The 21,153-nt window shown below is 44.3% G+C and overlaps 1 protein-coding gene across 1 annotated transcript in view; it reads left to right on the top strand.

The window, feature by feature from the left end:
- Nucleotides 1–325: 325 nt before the first annotated feature.
- LOC8036920 (transcription factor E3) overlaps nucleotides 326–21,153 on the top strand; it is a 104,199-nt gene continuing 83,371 nt past the window's right edge. Inside the window, exon 1 of the mRNA XM_029968270.4 lies at nucleotides 326–567. Coding sequence (XP_029824130.1) covers nucleotides 407–567 — 161 coding nt within the window. The 5' untranslated portion in view covers nucleotides 326–406. The remainder of the gene's footprint in view (nucleotides 568–21,153) is intronic.

Here is a 21,153-nt window from a genome sequence, read left to right as displayed (position 1 = left end):
TGCGCAGTGTAAGCGTTCGAGCAGCGCGTCATTTTCTATTCGCCGGAGACGCAGCTGTCTCAACGTAACTTGCCTAATGTCTCACAATGGCCTCCCGAGAAACGGCAAAAGTAAGCCACGAAGACCGTTCTAAAATTATAAAAAAATATTGCGCAGAAAAAAGGGGAGCCCCGAGGCGACATCGTCGGCGGCGTCGCGGCCAAAACGAAAACGAAACACCTTCCACAACTACGCCAAGGCGATTCGCGTGACGTCACGGCTCGCGACAGCCAATGAGCGCCGTTTGCGCGCGCGTCGCAGCGTGCAGCGCGCAGCTGAAGAAATCTGGCAACGCGAAGCCAGCGAAGCGGCGACGATTAGATTTGGTGGAGAGATTCGGTGTTTGGATGTCGCGCTCGGAGCCGTCATGTCTGAGCACTTCAAGGAGTCCGGCGTGGACCTCCATTTCGACGAAATGATGGCGGCCTCTTCGCTCAGCCTGCACGAGAGCAACGGCGCGTCGCCGTACAGTTTCTACGAGGTGAAAAATCGCACCGTGGTGCCGTCGCTACCGCCTCCACAGGCGAGGTAAGTGCTAGGCCTAAAACGCCTCTACTGTTCCTCTTCCGTCGTGTTACGGCACGCGAGATCGGTGATCGCGCTCGGCTCGCGTTTCGAAGCGTCTGTGCCGTGTGTCCGAAACGTCGCCGTCGCGTCTTCGCGAACGTGGGCGACGGTTGTCATACTGCGCGTTTACCCCGAGACTGGTGTGAAGAAACTCGTCGCAATATGACGCAATCTGACTCGCTCGGTGGGTTCTGTTTACGATTGGAACTTAGACATCCGGCTTTCGAAGTCGCTTGTGGCATTTTACCGATGACTGGCAACGTACCAGCTGCCCGTTGTCATTGTCGAATGACACGCACGAATTTTCGGCCACTTGCATCTTTCGCGAACGCGGCTGCTCGCAAAACACATGGCGTTGTTGACTGACAAAAACAGCCCGCTTTTTTTTTTTTTTTTTTTAAGTTTGCTATTGGTTTATTTTTATTTTTTTGGCACGGTTCGCAGTTTGATGACCGCGCACTTCGAGCCAGCTATCGTCTCCCTTTTGCGTATCTGGCGTTCTCACGGACTCGTTAACACGGAGTCGTGCGCAGCCGTCCCTGGATGTGTGTTTCGTTGTCAGCTGCTGGTAGTTCCGAGAAATTCAAGTCTTCCGCTGCGAGGCTTTTGTTGACGGTCCTTCCGTTCGATGGCTCGCCCGGCCGGATGAGTCACCGGGGAGAGTTCCCCCGCTCCGCCCGCAAGCTGACGTCTTTTCTCGAGCTGTCAAGCTTGATGCGCCGGGGTTGGTTGCCGGAGGTACAAACATGACGTCGCGGCGGGTTTCGTGCCGGTTGGGAATTTCGGTCTCGGCAGATTTCGCAGACAACTAGGATTTGGCAAAAATGCGGAGTAAAATACCGTGAGTACTGCTGACAGCGTTTTCTAGCCTTGACGCGCTGAAAGGAGCATGCGCAATGCGGAACATAACTTCATTACTGAACTAACGCTGGACTGGCTGTGTTTACATAGAGGGAGATAAACAAAAAAAAAGTTGTATTTGAACAAATACGACCCTGTTGTCACTTGCGAGCTCTCAAAACACACGCACGCACGCACGCGCACACATTTGCACGACGAATAACGAATATTTTTTTTGCTGTCAAGACCTTTGAATGGCTTGTTAACAAAAGTATTCCTAATTCACAAAAGGCAGAGGGTGTTATGGGTGTTATCTTAGACCACCAAGCCGTTTTAGTTAAGTTATGCGGCACTAGCACCTTTTAATATCAATGTTGCATTTTCACATAGTAAGGCGGCGTACAGGAAAAAGCAGGAAGAGGGAAAAGACGACAAATTGCGCAAAACATGGCAATCAGTTTCTCATCCATTGTTATGTATTAACTGTTGTGCAGGAGGCACATGGTTGTCTGCCGTAGATTTTCTCGTTAGTTTACTTCGATTGCTGTGTAGAAGACAAAAGTCCTGCCCAAATATTTTGGACAAGTTGTTTCATAATAGCTGTACCGATCGAGAACCTGCACAAAGCCCTTGGCTGGTGGGATACGCTCACTTTGGTGTAACTACAGCAATGACGACAATGCACAAATGGAAAGGGCCAATCCAACCGACAGGAGAGACTTATAGTTAGCTGACGGGGTCTGTTGCGTCGATAGGCGACGTAAGGCAAACACGTGCGATATTCACTGCAGAAATGTCATGGGTTGACACATGGGGCACCATCTGGAAGGCGGTGCCTGTTCCGATGCTGTCATTGACGGATTGCCAGGGTACCCTTCAGCAGACAGACCGCCGGCGCTTGTCCTTTCAAACGTACGGACCCGTCGAAACAGTCTTTACTCGCAACAGTCTTTGTACTTTTCTTGCCTTTGTCGTTGGGGGGATTTGAACGCTTTGTTGACTTTGTGGCATGCTGTGTTGAATGCCCCTTTTTCTCTGAGTGTAGTAGATGCTGTGGCAAGGATTGCGTGCATCATGTGCAGGCCCAGAGACTGGCAGTTGCACATACGCTGTTCACATTGTTCATTAATTTACCCGCAAATTCTTTATCATACTTGTGCTAGATTTATAATTTGGTTTGCTCGCTATTTTCTGTTTCATCCAGAGGTCTACCTCTTTTGTCGAGGTAACCAGATTGCCCGTAGGTAGGAGAGCTAGCAATCCTGGGGGAATGGTGTGTGTTTGGATTGCCAAAGACGACCTATTACGTTCCAGGCTAGTTCAGGCTCGTTGGGTCAGTGCATATGCAGTGATGTGATTGCTGCGCCAAACTGTGCCAAGGGCCCAACCCTGCTACATCCTGCTACTTTTTGCCAAAATATGGGTAATCTGCGCGAAGCCTGCGCCAAAGATCCAATTTGGTCGCCTTTCAAAACCAAAACTAAACTGAGTGCCGTGATTGAGCATGTGTGAGCTAGGTGGTGCAAGCGGCCGTTTGACAGAATGTACCCTACATCAATCGTCCATCCGGTCTTGCATGGTTTTTCCCGCTGTCTCTCGTTTCGCCGTCTCGTGGGTCTTGTCTTGCGGCTTTTTAAAATTTTTTCAACGCATGCTGCTGGACTGTTTTTGGCTGAACAGCTACATTTTGCAAACAATTTTGAGAACCTGTTGGCAACCGAGCAGAGTGGCATGGTTTCCGTTTCGATCGAACAGCCATCTCCGCTCGCGCGACGAAGCATGTGCACCTGCAAGCCTACCGAAGTTGCCCTGATGTGCATGCAAAAATTAATGCACGACAGAGGCACCAGCCGGGGCACGTGCAGTCCATTGCTCTACATATCCTTACTTTTGACCAAAATCTGGCATGTTGGGATCCGGTAAGATGGTGGGAAGTGGTTTTTCGGAATTGCTCGGCGACGCCTACGGCAACATATGTACACTTGTGGGATGTCTCTTTGGAGGCATTGCAAGTGGACATTCATTACTAGCCGAAGGCAAAGCGAGGCTTGCAGCAGCCTTGCAGAAAGTTTCGAAAAGCAAAAAGAAAAGCACCCGCTAGTCGTAATGCACCTTTCTCTTCTGCACAATTTCGCATCGCACTGCGGTAGTTATGTGTTTCATCAGCAAGTGACTGCATCCATGTATTATATAACTGGTCATCCTAATGCTGTGGTAGTTATTACTAAGCTGGTCATTTTCAAATCAGGTTTGATATGTGCAGTTTGGTTCATATTTATCTGTAACGGGTACATATATATGTGTCACTTAATTGAAGCATTGCAAAATGTATCATGTCATTGGCATTTCAGTTACATTTTGAAAGACTCCCAGGTGGTCTAACTTGACCATAATTTGTTTATTGCAGCGAGCAAAGTATCCTTCGTTCGTCCAGCACTTAAAACATGTTTATTTTTCTAAGAATATCTGCTCCAAATACCACTTTGCTGCTCCGAATCAGTGTTTTGGCTGCTCCAAAAGCCACTTTTTCTTCTCCAAAACACTGTTGTTGCTGCTCCAAAGGCCACTTTGGCTGCTCCAATACTCTGTTTTGGCTGCTCCGAAAGGTGCTCCAAAACGGCTTAGGCCAATCACATCACTGCACATGTCGTCGAATACCCCCGTAAAGCGAGCCGTAAGCTGCATATTTTGCCTTCAAAATTATCATCAAAGGGTTTCTGGGCGTTGTCGAAAAGCAAAGATGTCCAGCAACGGCCATGTGTTATGGACTAGGGTTCCGGTTTTTCAGTAAATACCAATAAACCCTGAATGTTACCCCCTAGGAGTTTTATTGAAATTTGGGGAAAACCGATGAACCCCGAATGGGAGCTGTCCTTGAATAAGAAAAGCCCGAGCATCATGGGAAGACAATCTTTGTCTATGTCTTTAGTTTGTGCTGACTGGGAATGCAGCCCCCCCCCCCCCCCCCCCTTGACAAACTATATGTGAGGCTTCTCGCTTCGGAACTTCTTCTCGTTTCAGAACCACACAGCTTATCTCATTTCTTTCTTACCGCTGCGGAGGCATTTTTCAGGTATTCAGGTCGCAGGTGTGTTCCCTGGAGGTTTGGGAATTCCAATGCCCTTGCTTGATTTTTGTCAGCATGAGCCCCGTAAACTCAGTTTTGTTTTCCGACACCCAATGTTGATAACTGAAAATGCTGGGAAAAAAGGAACTCTGAGAAAACACCCTCCAGTTTTAAGAAAAATAAGCCCAGAAAATGCAGAAAACTTTTTTAGTAATTGACAGAAAATTGGCATATCAATTGGGACTTTTTTTTCCCCTAAATAACAGTAGAAATTTATCTCCGGAGCAATAAAATCCTGACCAAATGATGCATCTAAAGATGAAAACACAGCGATAAAGTGGCCTGTGGTCGGTCAGTTCTGCTAAATTGATAATTTCTATATACAGCATAAACCTGTGTCGCCGCACCTCAAAGACAGATCGACATTCATCAAATGTCTTTTTCTTGATAATTTCTGGTTACAATTATTTCATTGCAGTTTGATGCCCAATGTCTTAACAGTTAAATACTATGAGGTTAAACCTCTGCATCAGATGTCAACTGAAGATGGGAGTTCACAATGTGAGTCACAGGATGACCTAATGGAGCAACATTTTATTTATTGTTGTGACACGGGATTCTTCATGCAGTCATCAATAGACAAATAATGTTGTGTTTATTGCCAAACTGCAAGATACTGATTGAACAGTGTTGTACTTTAGAAGAAACATTCCACAAAGGAAGGGAGACTCGGTTGTCTGAAAAAAATAACAGAAGCTTGAGTCGTTTGCGTTAAAAGGGAATGTTTACAGCTGGGGTCGTGGGCCTTCTTGTTTGTGACGCATGCTTGACCTTTGGGGGAGTGCGTTCAACCAAAGGAGGGAATGGCCTTCCTGCGTGGGTTGTGCACATTGTTCTCATTTCTGGTAAACATGTCTGCCTTCTGATTGCAAGCCGATAGAAGGGACAAAGAAAGGCTTGGTGAGTCGGGCAACTGGGAATGCCTTCATTGATAGTATATTATCCTTTTACTTTATTTTTGCTTCAGATGCTTTTGGAGCCCTTTTGGGTGGGGTGCAAAATGATAAAGTGCACTATGATTTTGCTATCTGCTGCTTGTTTTGTATGGTAGCCAAATTTTCTACAAAGCTACACTCCCTGGAAATGGAGTTTGATATATAGTTAAGTTTAGATAACTCCGTAGGTTGTCTGGAGATAATTAAGAACCAAGGTCAGGGTTTTAAAAGAAATCATAATTTCTTTCAAAACTCGGGCGTGCACGTAGCGCTCCCACCGCAGTCGCAGCTTAGCGTTGAACTGAGTGTAGTCACCTGTGCCGAAAGTTTTACTCTGATGTCTGATTTCAGTCCTCTCAAATTCACAGCAGAAGTTTCAGTCCGGCGGTTTCCACAAGTTGTACAGGGTGTCACAAAAGAAAATTTACACGGGTCTTTTTTACTGCAAAAATATACTAGGCATCACCGAACGCACATTCTCCGCCCAAAGGTAGCACTAGAGGTCACAACCAAATGCCGAAGTTTCAGCCCGATCCGATAACTTAATTAAAAGTTACAAGTGATTATTTTAAAATTTCAATGGGAAAATGGCGGCCAACGGAGTTTTTGAACACATGGGGCTTTATGGCACCAGAAAGCGAAAACAGGCAAAAATGGGCTCCATTTTCCCATTGAAATTTTCAGAAAATCACTTATAACTTTTGATTAAGTTGTCGGATCGGGCTAAAACTTTGGCATCTGGTTGTGACCTCTAGCTCTACCTTTGGGCGGAGAATGGGTGTTCGTCGATGCCTAGTTTTTATTTTTGTGGTAAAAAAGACTGTTTAAATTTTCTTTTGTGTCACCCTGTATTTTTCTGTAAACAATAACACAGTAGCCTATAAACAAAGTTCTTTGTTTTTTTAAAAATTATTTTTCTTCAAATTGTTTTTAATTGTTTGTTTTTTACAGTTCAGTGTTTTCTGTGTCGCCTATTTGCAGAAAAAAAAATGAATTGATGTTTTTTGAGGTTTATGTTGAAAGAAACAGGACACGGACATGGGATTCTCCAACCTTCGGGAGCATACGCGCGACCCGGATACTTAGAAAACATTCCATTACCGATAAGAGAAGAAAACGGGATAATAGGTGAGGTTTCCAAAGAACGAAGTAGTTTTGCAGACAGTTCATTAAAGGGGCAGTGACACATCAAAATCATTTTTTTTATTATCCAAAACGATTGAAAACTATGCTGGGACATTACCCTCAAAATTTGAAATTTGGGAATTCAGTATTTGTGAAGTAAAAAAAACTATTTCCAAATGCCGAATTCGAAGTTCCCGCGCGATTCGCGCCGGTGCGTTGACGTCAAATATTGCGGAGTCCTGAGAGTCCACTTTCTTTCACGACTCACTGCTGTTGCCATGGCGACCCAAAGTGAGGAGGAAAGGAGCGAGCGCCGGCGTTGGCGGCGGACCGGTTTTGAGCGGTGTCGCTTGTTTTCCGTGGGAGGATACAAATCCAGGAGACGGCACCACAACAAACTCCTGATTTTTGGTATTTCAAAAAGAAGGGCCGTAGTGTGTTCGCAATTGCGTTAAGAAACATGTTTTAGGATTGCCGTTACTAAATGTTATAGAGATGTCGCCTACAAAGTTTCTAAATTTCATGATTCTTGACGTCACGAATCAAAAGAAGCGAGGAGGCGGAGGGTGGGAGAACGAAACGCCTAAAATAAAAAGGCGCGCACACGCGCAGGAAAATTTATTTTCGCGATGCGTTTTTTTTGCGTGTATATGACTGCAACTTGCATCGTTTTAGACAATAAAAAAAATAGACCTTTGGGGTGTCAGTGCCCTTTTAAGGACTTTTATTGCAGATCGACTCAAAATAAAGTTCTAGAAACCTTTGCAAAAAGAGCCCTCTGGCCGCCGCCATTTTGCGACTCGAGCGACCCCTATCAGCCAGAAATTTCTGCCACCCACCTGAGCTGTGCAAAACTTGGTCAGCGTGACTACCCGCCTGCGTTGTCATTCGGAGTTTGCCAAATTTTCTTGAAAGCTTTTGCTTTATCTGCCTGTCCAGGATGCTTGCCCTTATTGTGTTATCTTCTACTTTGAGAACCAGGAAACACCAGGGCTCGTAGCCTGCTCGGCCTTCGCAGAAAGCGAACGTATAGCAGCCCGCAACGCAGGCCGTTCAATGTTTTCCGAGGATCAATTTCCATTGAAATAATCTTAAAAAAGCCTTCCTGGCTATGTTCCCAAATTTTGCGAAAAATAGCTGATAGGGTCGAGTCCAGGGTATGTGGACGGCAGGCATGTAGCCAGGGAGGTGGCCTGGGGGGCCCAGGCTCCCCCTCCCAAAATCCTCAGTTTTGCTTGGACCTCCCCATCTATAATGTTTTACTGTCGGCACCCCCTTCCCCCCCCTCTGAAACGAAATCCTGGCTTTGTACCTGGAAGAGGGAATAGACATGTTCGTTCATGTGCTTTGGTGCTGTGCAAGAAAAAGCAGTTCTCTTCAATGCGTGCCCCAAAACAATTCAAATTCCATCCTATTGTCGTGAAGTGACGGTTGTGGACACTGTATATTGGATATGCTGTGTTATTTGAGACCTTCTTCAAATCCTGTTTGGATAACGCGGCACTGTGCGGTACATACAATATATCAGGCGTAGCCAAACCGCGGCTCGCGAGCCGCATGCGGCTCTTTGCTGGTCACAGTGTGGCTCGCGCATCCCTCGTAAAGGGACCCCCCTCCCTTTCCGCGTTTCCCCAGGAAAGAAGGAAAGTATTTCATAATAAAGAACAGCTTGCGGTTTGGCTGCCTTGTGCCCCCATACATACAGTCGAACCGCTCTTCACTCATGTTTCCACAAATCCTGTCTCTTTCATTGTTCGAGAGAATTTGCCGGACGATAGGGGGAAAGGCATAAGGACCGGGACTGTCAAAACATGCATGCACTTTGGCTTGGGGCCGAGGAAATGTTCTGTCTCACGGCCTTTGTCACTCGCCGGTGATACTTGTCCCCTTTAGGCAACGAATGTTCCCTCCATATTGTTTCTTTTTGAAGGTCGCTGAAGCCCGGGTTGACCTGATTCATAAATTCCACTAGTCGGAGACGTTATGTTAAAGTTGACAAAGGACCAGGAACAATCTCATTGTTATTGCTACCTGCTTGCAATTGTGATCCGCAAGCTGCTTTTTTATGCTTTCGGGGGGGGGGGGGGGACACGGCGGCGGCGGCGACATAACCAGGCAGCGCTGTTCGTTTTGCCCCCCCCCCCCCACACACACACACACACTTTTCGGCGGCTCTTACAAGTTTCGTGGTTTCCTTTGCGTCTCTTAGGCCGGGTCAGACTGGCCACCCCTGCAATATATGTTTGAGTGATGGGACTTGTTGAATTTTATGTTGTAAGCGGGGAATACCCCTGCATTTTGGCTATCGTATGTGGTCAAATATTTTAGACAGCTGAGACCGTTTTAGGTAGATTGACACGGCTGAGTGTATGGTGTCGTAAAAAAATCAACATAAAATGATGCATACATTCCAGTTACATTTTGTTCTGTCGCACACTGACTCACCAAATATAGCTTCTTTTTGTTTGTTTTTGTTCCCAAAAATAGTACAATGCTTACTTAAAATCCTCGAGAAATTATATTTGCCACAGAACACAAAAGAAGCAATAAAAGACGTTAATTTAGCTGCCAGCAGTGTCGGGAACTGCGCCTACGCAGGCTGCCACAGTCCACTGACGAGAAAACCCAGAGCCCAGCACAGTCGGGCAACACTGACATACACTTTCAAAACCCGGGACGCAAGCTGTATATCGCTTCATTGGAGACTGCCGCTGGAGAGGTCTATAGAGAATTATTTCTTTCAGTGAAGCTTTACTTTTTCTCATTCAGGGAAGGCTCCAATTAAGGTTTTGCGCTTTTCTCAGCTTTTCGGTAAAACGAGCTCAAGGGCTACTCTTTAGGGTTCATCGCCATTTATACCGAAGCACTTGAAACATTGCAAGATAGTGGAATGGCAAAAACTGTGAAGCATGCACTTCTACGTCCACATACAGTTGTTTGGAAGTGGACTTCGTATGAGTTACGGGCTTGTTGCCTGCTTGCTACCATCTTTTGTGAATACCCCAGTGGAGTATTTTGGCCCTGCCAGAAGAAACTCTCGAAATTAAAAATGATAAAAAAAAGTTTAATGTTATTTTAATGCATATTCGAGTAGCTTATCTAAAGAGAAATAGGGCTTCCCAACAGGAATATAGTCCACAATGGAAATTCACCAAAAAAGTAATGCTGAAGAAAATCCGTGGTATAGACTACAATCAATGAGTCAATGTTAATTTCTTATTGCACTTGCCAACAGCTCAAAAGCTTTCATGGTGATGAGATAAGCATGTATTTACAAATCAAATAACACAAATGCGCAAATTCCGGTTTCTAAATGCTGGCTCTTGCTGGAAAGTTTGGTTTATTACAATCTCTTTATTATTAAAGCACTGCCACAATTAATTGTAAGGCAAAAGAACCTAAGAGAGAAGGATACTACAAGCTGAGGGAGAAGAGAAAGTGATAAAGTTTGGGAAAGGCTCAACAAAGTGTAGTTTGGCATCCATTTGTCATAGTTGCTCTTTAGGCATGAGTTTTTTGGTACTGTGTTAGATCATGCCACATCATACATTGTTTATGCCTGGAATCCTTGAGGGGAGGACCTTAAAGGAATAAATATATCTGCTAAGCTAAACAGTCTCCAGGTGCCTATCTTACAGCTCCTCAATAAGAGGCTGTTATGCTAGAGCAAAGGTCTCAAACACGCCACGGGCTCGCGACTCTCTGGGACGCGGCCTGCGAACATCCGGCGGCTGCGAGCCCCTGTTCCTATGTGCGAGTGCTACATGCGGCCTAAATAATAGTATTATATCGTTGATTCATTTCCGCTTGAAAAGGAACTCTGCTCATATTATGTGTTCACACATTTTGCACTATTCTGTTTTCTTTTGGACTGAGCATTGCTTCGTCTAAATAATGTCCTCTCAGCCCTTTCTCGCGTAAATCAACCAGAACGGCAATGCCACTACTAGGCTACAAGTGCGATCTCCTTGCTCAAAAAGACACCCCGGTTGCACATGCTCTTGCTTAGCAGAAGCAACTCCCAAAGAGCTCGGGCATCTAGCTGTTACACAATACCTTAAAATACAAGAATTTTCTTAGAATGCTTCTATGAAAACTGCCAGGAAAGCAAAAGAATGCTGTATGGAGAGATATTGTCTTATGCCTGTTGAGCCTATATTGTTTGACAGGGCAAGAATGGTAGGCTTGCTATCATTGTCTTGAAAACTGCCAGTATGTTTATATTTTAAATATAATAATGTCAGGTGTGGGCCCAAAGTAGTCGTTTATGCAAATGAATGCTAAAGATGGCAAAACGGCGAGCTTATAAAAAGCACAAGGTTCTTTCTTTAGCCTAATCACTAGGGTGTCGTGGGGACAATCGGCTGCTCTGCAACGTAAATTCCACTGGTGCTTTTTTATTTGTTTTGTGTCCCTGAAGAGAAAAATATTGCCTTTTCCGACGTGCATAGTTTGTGGGCTACTACGGTATATTCTAAAACTACTTGCTTGCCTAGGTTCAATATTTTGCGGATATATTCAAATGACAGCATCACTTTTTAAGCTTCAATCAGTTTGTTCGAACAAGTGCTTCTTTTTTTCTTTTTTTTTTGTTTCTGTGTCCACAGTAATTTATAGTCTACACTGGCGCATCAGACTGTCAAAGTTATTGATAGCTTCACGCAAAATTTTTTTTTCTAAATTAGTTTAGGAATTTGGGTAAAGTAGTTGGGAGGAAACAGATAGTCGATGAATTGGGACATCTACCTACGCTAAACGCCGTGTTAAAGTACCTGGCAAAGAAGCTTGACAGCGGAAAGCAGAAAATACCGTGCTGTATTTTTGCTGCCTCTCCTTTCCCCCTGTTGTCTTGTCCCCAGGTGGCAACTATGCTCATAATTCATCATTAATTTCGAAGGACGGAGACTGACACAACTTGCGACTTAGTTCTTCATTTAACATGAAAAAATAAAGAAACTTTACTGTCGAGTTCGTCTCCACGACGCATGCCGTGAAAATACGGGGGAACGATAAGCAACAAGGCGGAGGCTGTCAAGCCAAGATAATCAAAAGTAATATACGAATCTTGCATACGCTTCTAAATTCTTGGCAAGAATGATGATACGTCTGTGGTCCGGCGAAAACGGGCACAAACTTCTGCAGCGTAGATACAATCGCTATTATTCTTGAAAAAGTAATAAATATTAAAATTGACAACTCGTGATAGTTTGTGCAGAATTTCGTGAAGATTGACTAACGATTTCCGGGCAAAGTTCATCCCCAGGCAGCACCTGGAGCTCAGTGTTGCTGGGTCAACAAAGAAAGGCGTTGCCGAGAGTTAGCAGCAGAAAACTTTGGCAGCATCGAAGGAGATGTACCAGAACTTGCTGTTCCTGTAGGAACCTCAAAAGCATTTGTAATTGGTGTCCAGCATTTTTGGACACCCTATAAAATTGTTAATTTTGTTAAGTTGAAAAAAAAATTTAGATCAGGGTGTTTGATGGCGCTCTGAACTGATGCGTAAGAAATCAGTGCCATACAGGCTGTATTAATTGGTAGCAGTGCTCAATCAAAATTGCAAGCATGGCTCAGCCATAGCCAGATTTTAATGAGCGTGGTAGCTTTAAGCACAATTTACTGTGCAATTAAGCAGTGCAGGTATATCATTACGGGCGGTGTGTGACATGGTCGCAAACACAAACTAGTCATTGCTGATTTATTTTACTTCTTACAACTGAAGAGCTCTTGTCAAAACAAGATGTGTTGTAATATGGTCATTGTGGGCAACAGCTTGGGCGGTAAAAGTTGGGGTTCCTCAGTAGCCCATCTCAGTAAAATGTGAAAGCTTGCTTATGCCGAGTTCGTGCCTACTGTGTCACTGGGGTTCCATGCTCTGAGAGATTTCAATGGGAAACTTATGAATAAGATTTCACAAAGGCTCCTTTCGGTTTCTGCCATCTTCAATGGGGTCCTCTTATTTGCTTGATGAGCATGAACTCTCGATAAGATGGACCATTTTACCTGGTCCCTTGGAATCAACCGCTTCGAGATTCTTGTGCATTTAAATGGACACAGTTTGTTACGCTTGCAGCTTGCCCATCAGTTCGGAAGGGTTTCGATATGTGACCACTTGAGTGTTGTTAGCCTATGAAATCTGCCTAAGCACTCTTTTATCTATGTACAAACGTGTAAGATTGTCCCGGACGGTTAATGGGGTAGGAAGGAATGTGTTTGGTGGACGATAAAGGAGGATATCAGAAATCGTGCCTCACCACATTCTTGTCGTTATCCTCTGGGGAAAGAAAAAAAGGGGAGTGGAGATACACACTTTTTACAATGCTTCGGACATTATGGGGTGGAGAAGTCTACTTATCTTTATGAGATTCTGTAAAGACAGTTGTATATGGAAGATGTGCCATTGACGTGACTCTGATCTTATCGTCCTTTCACTGAGAGTGGGCCGTAATCTCTAGGAGCTACATTGTGCAAGCCATCGGAACAGCTCAGAGGATGCTCAGTCATTGTGCACGTACCTGAGGAGGCGCTGCCCTCTGCTTTTCATTTATTAATACTTTCTAGCCTGTCGGGCTCACCTTCCTCCCAGAGTGGAAAAATTGGGTAAAGATGCCCAGAGAGTTTGATTTGGGTACTTTAGCTCTTTGCCTTCAGTTTTTTTATGAGATTTGCCAGATGCTGAACCTACCAACGAAATATATTATAATACATTCCAACGGAACTATCTCAAAATGCAATAACGGCTTCCCTCAAGAAATGAGAAAGACGACGGGGGAAGGGATGTGACCCTCCGTGCACAGCGATGACTGAGTATCCATCTGATGGGGCACGAAGTTCTTTGGACTGCTCACTTCAAAGGGGTGCCGGCTCCTAAGTTTGAACTGTGGGCGTTGCCTCAATACTGGATTCTTCTTCGTTGTCTGTCTTCTTGCTATCCCAACCTCCGGCACGAATTTCTTCTCCTGCGCCGCTAATTGCTCTTAACTCCAACTGCAAACGTTGGGTGTGCACCCGGGAATCCTGATCCGACCTCCTTGAAGTGCCCTTTGACGAGGGTCTCCATCACTTTAGATACTTGTTGGCACATTGCTGCTAAAAATGTAGCATTGTTACATTTATAAGTACCTGGGGAGGGAAAGTAATATTTTTAGAATAAGAGTTATAAAATTGAATAGCAAATTTTTACAGTTCATTCAAAAAATGTAAAGCCATTACTTTTTTGTTACATTACAAAAGTGGTTAGAAAACATTTCCAGGGTGCCTCAAATGACATGTCTTTAAAGTATTATGAAATTTTTGGTAACACATTCCAAGTTGTCTGCAGGGTTATGCTTTCTTTTCCCCTCGCTCCAATAGCTTTTAAAAGCTGCCTGTTCCCCCCCCCCCCCCCCCCCCCCCCCCCCTACACCGGTGAGCTTGCTAACCAACCTGTATACAGTTGGGCATACACGTTGCATATTACTTGCTTGGTTCGTTTCAAGAACTTTTGGTTGCCAAACTTTGCGAAAATCCTGCGGGGCGAACAAAGGGGCAAGCTCCTGAAAGGTACCAACTATGTGCAATACCGACGAATCAATGCATACAAGAAAGATGCCATGTTTGTTTTACAGGGAACTAGAAAACCTACCGCTAACTGAAACAAAAAAAAAAACCCGAAGGAGTTAAAACAAAAAAGAATTTTGCATCCTCCCGATTAATATTATCATAACATTATGAAGTAGAAGCTAAAAAAAAAAAAAATTTATATTTTAATTGTTTAAGTTACACCCAGCAAATATTTTTGGTTGAACTATATCTGCGCAGTGAAACGGCATGCTTTGGCTCTCTATCTTTGACTTCATTGCCACAGAGGGTTGACAATGAGTATAATAGCTAGTTTCTGGCCAGAATAACTTTGCCCCAGCCTTCTCAATAATTGCTTCAAACTGAAGGCAACATCAGGAGATGTCTGCTGACAATGAAAACCTAAATGGAAGAATCCTGTCTCCTCAGTGGTCACTTGATATGTGGGAGAGGCCCTCATCGTGTCAGTCACGTCACGTCTGATCTTTTCGGTGACACAGTACTGCGACGCAATGATTCCTCACTTTGTGCTCCCGTACAGTGCGGCCTGGGTGCTTACACTAGCTCAGGTTGAGGAAGCCAAACAACCTATCTATGTTGCCTTTCAAGGGATTGACTCTGGTAGCAGATGAACGACATGCTCCCTGAGGTTGGCTCTCTATCCGTGCTGTTGTACTTCAGTAATCGCTGGAACCACCTTGGCATCACAGCATCCATACTGCAGTGCATGAGCTTGTTATACCATTGTATCGTTTAAGATTTGGCACACTGTCTATTACCGTAATGAATTAATCTCTGAGTCTTTAAATTTTACAATAGGTGAGAGCACATATGAAATCTTGACATTGTGTCTTGTCTTTAACATTGGGGAGTGAAGCAGTCCATCAACATCCTGCTCACATCTGTGTGATATGAGATGGTGAAATGCCATTCACTGTATTGTCGCCCATTGTCCTTATTTTTCGGAACTCTCCCATCGTAGCAGAATTTCAGTAGTCCAGTAGAAGTTAAAATTTGTCGAGGTATCTGAAAAAAGAATGGTTAGTCAGGGAACTTTGTGAAGCTATGTCCCTTTGTTTCGCGTGCATGAAAGTTTGTTTTAAACATAGCACAACCACTTTCATTTGCCTGAGAATTATACAATCAACGGTGAATGTCTCAAATATTAATTTGGATTTATTTCAGCTGACCAGGAAGCATCACTTAAAAGTATGGCGTGCCGCTTTTATGTAGTTTCAAGTGCAATTGCTCTACCAAAGTTCAGTTGAGGTATTTAAACTTGCAAAGGCCAGGGGTTTCTGAGTGATAATCTGACTGGGCATCCTGTTAAGATTCTTGAAGCTGTCCGTCTATGCTATAAATATATAAACTGAGGCCACAACTGCTTCAGTCTGGAAGTGTGCCTATCTCTTCGCAGCAGTGAGTCAGAGCTCGTCTTGGCACTTGCTGCTTGCAAAAGGCTGCTTGACCTTAAAAAGAAAGTACTCCTCTTGATAAGTAGAGTGAATCATTTCCGAGCTCATTTTACACTAACCTCTATACTGCCTTCTTTAAAAAATAGAAAGTGACCCTTAAAAAAAATTATGCATTTTATTTTTGATATTTCTAGTAGACTGACAAACATCTATCTCACAGGACAAATTCACTTGCTATAAAAGTGGTGAGATGCCAGTGTAATGCCAATTCAAGATTTGGAGGTAATTGGGACAAAACGGAAGATGCTGGATTACTTGAGCCAGATTTATGCATGCTCTGTCCTCCGTTAAATTTGAAACTTAAGACAAAAACAATCTTATGGACACATGCTTTGTATTTTGTGGTGCACAACATGGTCCACACAGTGGTGGCAGCAAAATATAATCATCTTTTGTGTGTTCAGTGACCATTTCATTCAATTCCTAAGGGGGTACTTTTCACTCTTAACCACATTCAGGCTTCAAAAGGGGCATCGACGTGTATGTGACTGACGTAATACCCCTATTTTTGGCACGGTTTGCTATTTTTTCAAAAATTCGGAAAGGTAGCCTACTTGTAGTAATTGCAGGGCCCTAGCCAATGGTGACCTCGGCAGAAATGGTGTTACCTGGCCACGACAAGAGATAAGCGAACATTGCTGTCTAGGAAGGGCAGGCGTCTTTGATTCATCGCCCCTCCCTGCAATCGCAAGCCTTTGCAAGGCACAAAATTTAAAGCAAACATTTTTTTTTACTTTTTTTATTACACACTGAAAATTAGCTTACAGGAGTCATGAAACACTTTCCCAACTTTTTCCTGTTTAGCTTTCTTCCTCAACTCAGAAATCGCGCATTGTACCAAACAGTTCAAGAAGACGGAAAGGGGGGAGTCCCTTTTTGCTCAGACTGTCATTTGTGCACCCGGACACAGCCCATTCTCCCTCTAGAAGATTAGCCCGTCGCTCAAAATTCTGACAAAAGTTGCTTTCCCCACCCCGTTCACCCCTAAGCTGACAGTGCTGCGGAAGCTACGTGCTCATTGGGCCAGCCACACTTTTGCCATGTGATCACACTCTCTCACTTATGCTCATGCCCAGAGAATGAGGTCAGATGATGAAAGGGAGGTGGCTGATTAGTCCGACAAGCGCGTAGCTTTCACCACAATGTCAGCTTAGGGTTGAAGGAAATAACTGAGGTCCGGTGTCGTGTGACATGCGTTTGGGCCCGGTGACGCGCTACAAGGACCGCGGATGTATCGCAGTGAAAAAGCAGAGAGCTTACGATGAGAAGGAGGTACGAAATAGTCTGCTGTGTTTTCAAATTTTCTTATAGAAAGTCAGGCTTTTTACTTTCTACCTTTTTTCTTTTGGCCCACTGAACGATGTGCTATTAGTAAAATCCCAATATAAATTGATTTATTCCAGCCCAAAATTCGTTCCATGGGCCCTTTAAGGGTGATTCCACGTCAATTCATGCAATGATGGTCCGGGTCATATTTTAGATATTTTTGTTAAAAATATATATGAAAGCCATGTTTTTGGGAGGAACATTCAGCTAGGTATGAACGCCGTAACAATTTTTTTCGCTGAGATAAAAAATAGAGAAGCTTAAGGCGTGGAAATTGAGAAGATTTCACAATGCTACTTTGCACAGTCGTCATTTCCTTATCGAACCTTTCACGGCACCATAACTTTTTTAATAGGTTTTACAAAGGTTATACAACACATACATAAAAAATTAAAAATATCCATAAAATATTTCAATGCAAACAAATATATCGAACATGGCACAAAAACGCGTTTTAGAGACATATTCAAAATTTTTTTGCAAATAAACCATCTTTCATAATACTTCACAAAACATATCAAAATGCGCGTAATTAATTATTCTTTACGAATATATAAAGATATAATGCCCACCCTTAAACACATTTTTGTTATCAACGCGGAAATTCGGCTGATTTCTCAAAATGTGGCAAGATTGGGCGTCGATATATAAAAAACTCCATCTTTTATTTTCTTTAAACTCCCCTTGGCACTTTTCAGTGACTTGAACTAACCTGTGATGGCAAAAGATTGAGTAACATATGACATCCAAGCGGGAAAAGCTACGACAAACCTTCACTCGGAGCGAGCCGACGTCTTCGTCATAGCGGCTTTGCCGCACAGCACCAAACGTTTTGAGCGTTAGTTATGGCATGTATTTTATATTATTAAAATTATTTTTTTCATAAGGGCTGAGTATTAGTGACGCGAAAATGGACTTTGAGCTGGAATACCATTAATTAGCTTACAATTCACAGGAACAAAACGGCCCCACTGTGCGAATTCGCTAACTATGCATAGATAAGCTTAAAACTCTCAGTTATGCGAGTGGCCAGGTATACATCCGGCCTCTCGGCATATGATGACTTCCACATATGAGAAGCCTGGATTCTTCTCACAGTTTTTATGGTGGTCCACTCTGCTTGCTTTACCGCTCGAAACTCTCGAACCCGTTCCACAGACAGGTGGAACATGCAGACATTTGTTACTTTTTTACGTAGCACTTCCACAAAGTCTTTAGCGGTGGCAATCGTTGAGTTGAGTGAAGATCTCAACTTGGTGAGCGTTGGTTCTTGCACCTACTTCATCACAAGCGCTTTCTCCGTGTCCAGTGGCTGAAAAGATCCATCTTGCCGAAGAGTGCGGCTTCCGAGACAATTCGTGGAATTGGAAGCGATTCTTGAAATGCGCCGCCGCTCCGTCTGATACAAAAATTATTTAAAAAAAGACTGGGAAATGAACATTAACATACTCTTTTATGGCCTATGTGGCTAGAAGAGCGTGAGCTGTGTCATGCGTCGTGTACCATCGGTGACAACGGCAAAGCTTTGCGTGCCCTGCGTGGACGTAACCACACTTGTGGAGAGAGACACTTGAGTTTTTTTTCAATGAAAACTCTGCACTTCGGTTGGAAAGAGTACTGTCCATTTTTCCGCAAAATCGAAGTGGAACATCACTGCCTTGGGTGGTAAGGCGGTTCTTGTGTCATGTATCAGGCTTCGTTCAAGGTCAAGGATGTAAGAATGCCTCATATACTTTTCGCTCTCCTATTGCCGCAGGACGGCAGAAGTGTCCATAACCTTTTTGACGAGTTCGCCAGCGTCCCATAACGCGAAAAAGATCTCTTCGTCTTCGTCGAGATGAAGCGACTGCAGCGAGATGCTCTGCGTTTTTGGGCACTTTTCGCAACGGCGCAGAAAGTAATCGTTCTGTGGAGCGCAGAAGAGGTAGATGCGCTTGAGGTCGTCTTCAGTAAATGTCTTCTTTGGGGCATTTGTTTTTGCCGTTAAAAGCAACTGAAAATTGACGCAATATATGCATGCGCACGCCTCGTGCTCGGGACTTTTTTTTTTACCCATTTTGGTCGTAGGGAATAAAATTTGGAGATGCCTAGTTCGGGTTGGGGATGGTCCTTCCTAAACAGCTGGTAAGCTTCCTTAAAGGGGCCCTGCAATGACTTTTTGACTGGTTTTAATTTGCACCGATCCTGAGCGCACTGAACGTAGTAACTTAATCAAACTTTTCTTTTCTCAAATTTCGCTTTATTTTAAAAGTTATAGGCGAATTAGGATTACAAAAACAAGCAAAACATAACCTCCTCCATGACGTCGTAGGTCCTGGCTTGAGTGGCCGTGAACTAGAGGAGGGGTAGTGAGCTCATCGAGCGTTCACGGTTGCCGCACTCCGGGTTGACGGCTCGAGAGGGCGCCACTAAAGCATGTGTTGGATAGGCTCTATGAAGCGGGCGGCCGGGGCGGCTCGCATTGTATGTGCTGCGCGATTAAAGACTATTTCGGCATAACACTTCATTGGCCACAAACGACAGCAAACACGGGGTAAAGATCAGTTCAGAACGGGAGCCACTTCGCGCTGCCATGCCGCCAAATGGCCAAATCGCCAGCAGGGCCCGCGCCGAAGGCCTTCGGAACGCTCGGGACCGGTCGGATCGTCGAGCTGGTATACGACCGCAGCGCCGCCGCGTACATCCGGGACTTTTTTACGCTGGCCGTTGGTCGGAGCCTCATCCCACTAGTTCTTTCTAGTATGCGCCGTTTTTTCCGCCGCTTGGTGGCGGGTATGTCGACGGGTCTTTTCTTGTTTCCGTACTTTATAAACTGCATTTGTTTCTTTTCTGATCTAAAATACTGAACAAAAACTTCTTTTATAAATAATTGAAACGGTTCGCGCCACTTATATTTTGTATTTCGACTACGAAAAAACTTTTAGCGGCTTTGACCAGTAGTAATCCTAGGACCAAAGACGTCACATTTTGCGCGTTTTCGGTACCGCGGGTCGCCCTCGTCGGTGGAGGTGGTTTCCACGTCGTCCGGTTAAAATATGACGCACTAATATTTAGTTACTCTCTCCGTGCCTGCTGGCTTGTCCGAACCCCAAGAGACGTGGAAACCGCAAAAAAGGTAGTTGCTTAAATATGATTGCAGGGCCCCTTTAATAGAGTGGGTCATAAACCTTTTTACGTCTTTGAACATGTCGTTGATCATGGCTTTGACGACGTCCTTTTTGTCGGGGCTTTGAACAGAGCATGCGAGGTCGTCGCGTGTGTAGTACTCAATTGCAACCCCCACGTCTTCGGCATTCGCCTTTTTCCCCATGTAGGGATCAGGGGTTGCCAAACACCACCTTTGCGCTTCAGTTTTCATGTTTGATCAATCATGTAGGCAGTCGCACCCGACACCAGACGCAATATTGTTTTCTTCAGGATGATTGGTGGCAGAAGCACGTACAATCGCTTGCGTTCCTGGTGGGAACTACATGCCTTCAGCACTTCGCAAAACGCGTCAAACCACTCTGCGCAGTGCTCACAACTGTCTTCGAGTTCGAGAGTTTTGTGCGGTGAAGCAAGCAAAGTGGACCACCGTAAAACCTGTCAAAGGAATCCAGGAAACTCATCTGTGAAAGTCATCATATGCCGAGAGGCCAGATGTATACATGGCCATTCGCGCAACTGAGAGTTTTAAGCTTATCTATGATGCATAGGTAGCGAATTTGCAGAGTGGGGCCGTTTTATTCCTGTGAATTGTAAGCTAATTAATGGTATTCCAGCTCAAAGTTCCTTTTCACGTCACTGATACTCACTGCGTATAAAAAAAGAATTTTAATAATATAAAATACATGCCATAACTAACGCCCAAACATTTGGTGCTGTGCGGCAAAGCTGCTATGACGAAGACGTCGGCTCGCTCCGAGTGAAGGTTTGTCGTAGCTTTTCCCGCTTGGAGGTCATATGTTACTCAATCTTTTGCCATCACAGGTTAGTTCAAGTCACTGCAAAATGCCAAGGGGAGTTTAAAGAAAATAAAAGATGGAGTTTTTTAAATATCGACGCCCAATCTTGCCACATTTTGAGAAATCAGCCGAATTTCCGAGTTGATAACAAAAATATGTTTAAGGGTGGGCATATTATCTTTATATATTCGTAAAGAATATTTAAATACGCGCATTTT

The sequence above is a fragment of the Ixodes scapularis genome, unplaced genomic scaffold (assembly GCF_016920785.2).
Source record: "Ixodes scapularis isolate PalLabHiFi unplaced genomic scaffold, ASM1692078v2 PGA_scaffold2__306_contigs__length_199485367, whole genome shotgun sequence".
NCBI classification, from domain to species: domain Eukaryota; kingdom Metazoa; phylum Arthropoda; class Arachnida; order Ixodida; family Ixodidae; genus Ixodes; species Ixodes scapularis.
The sequence above is the reverse complement of the archived record's forward strand: the minus strand, read 5'-3'. Positions and strand labels throughout refer to the sequence as shown.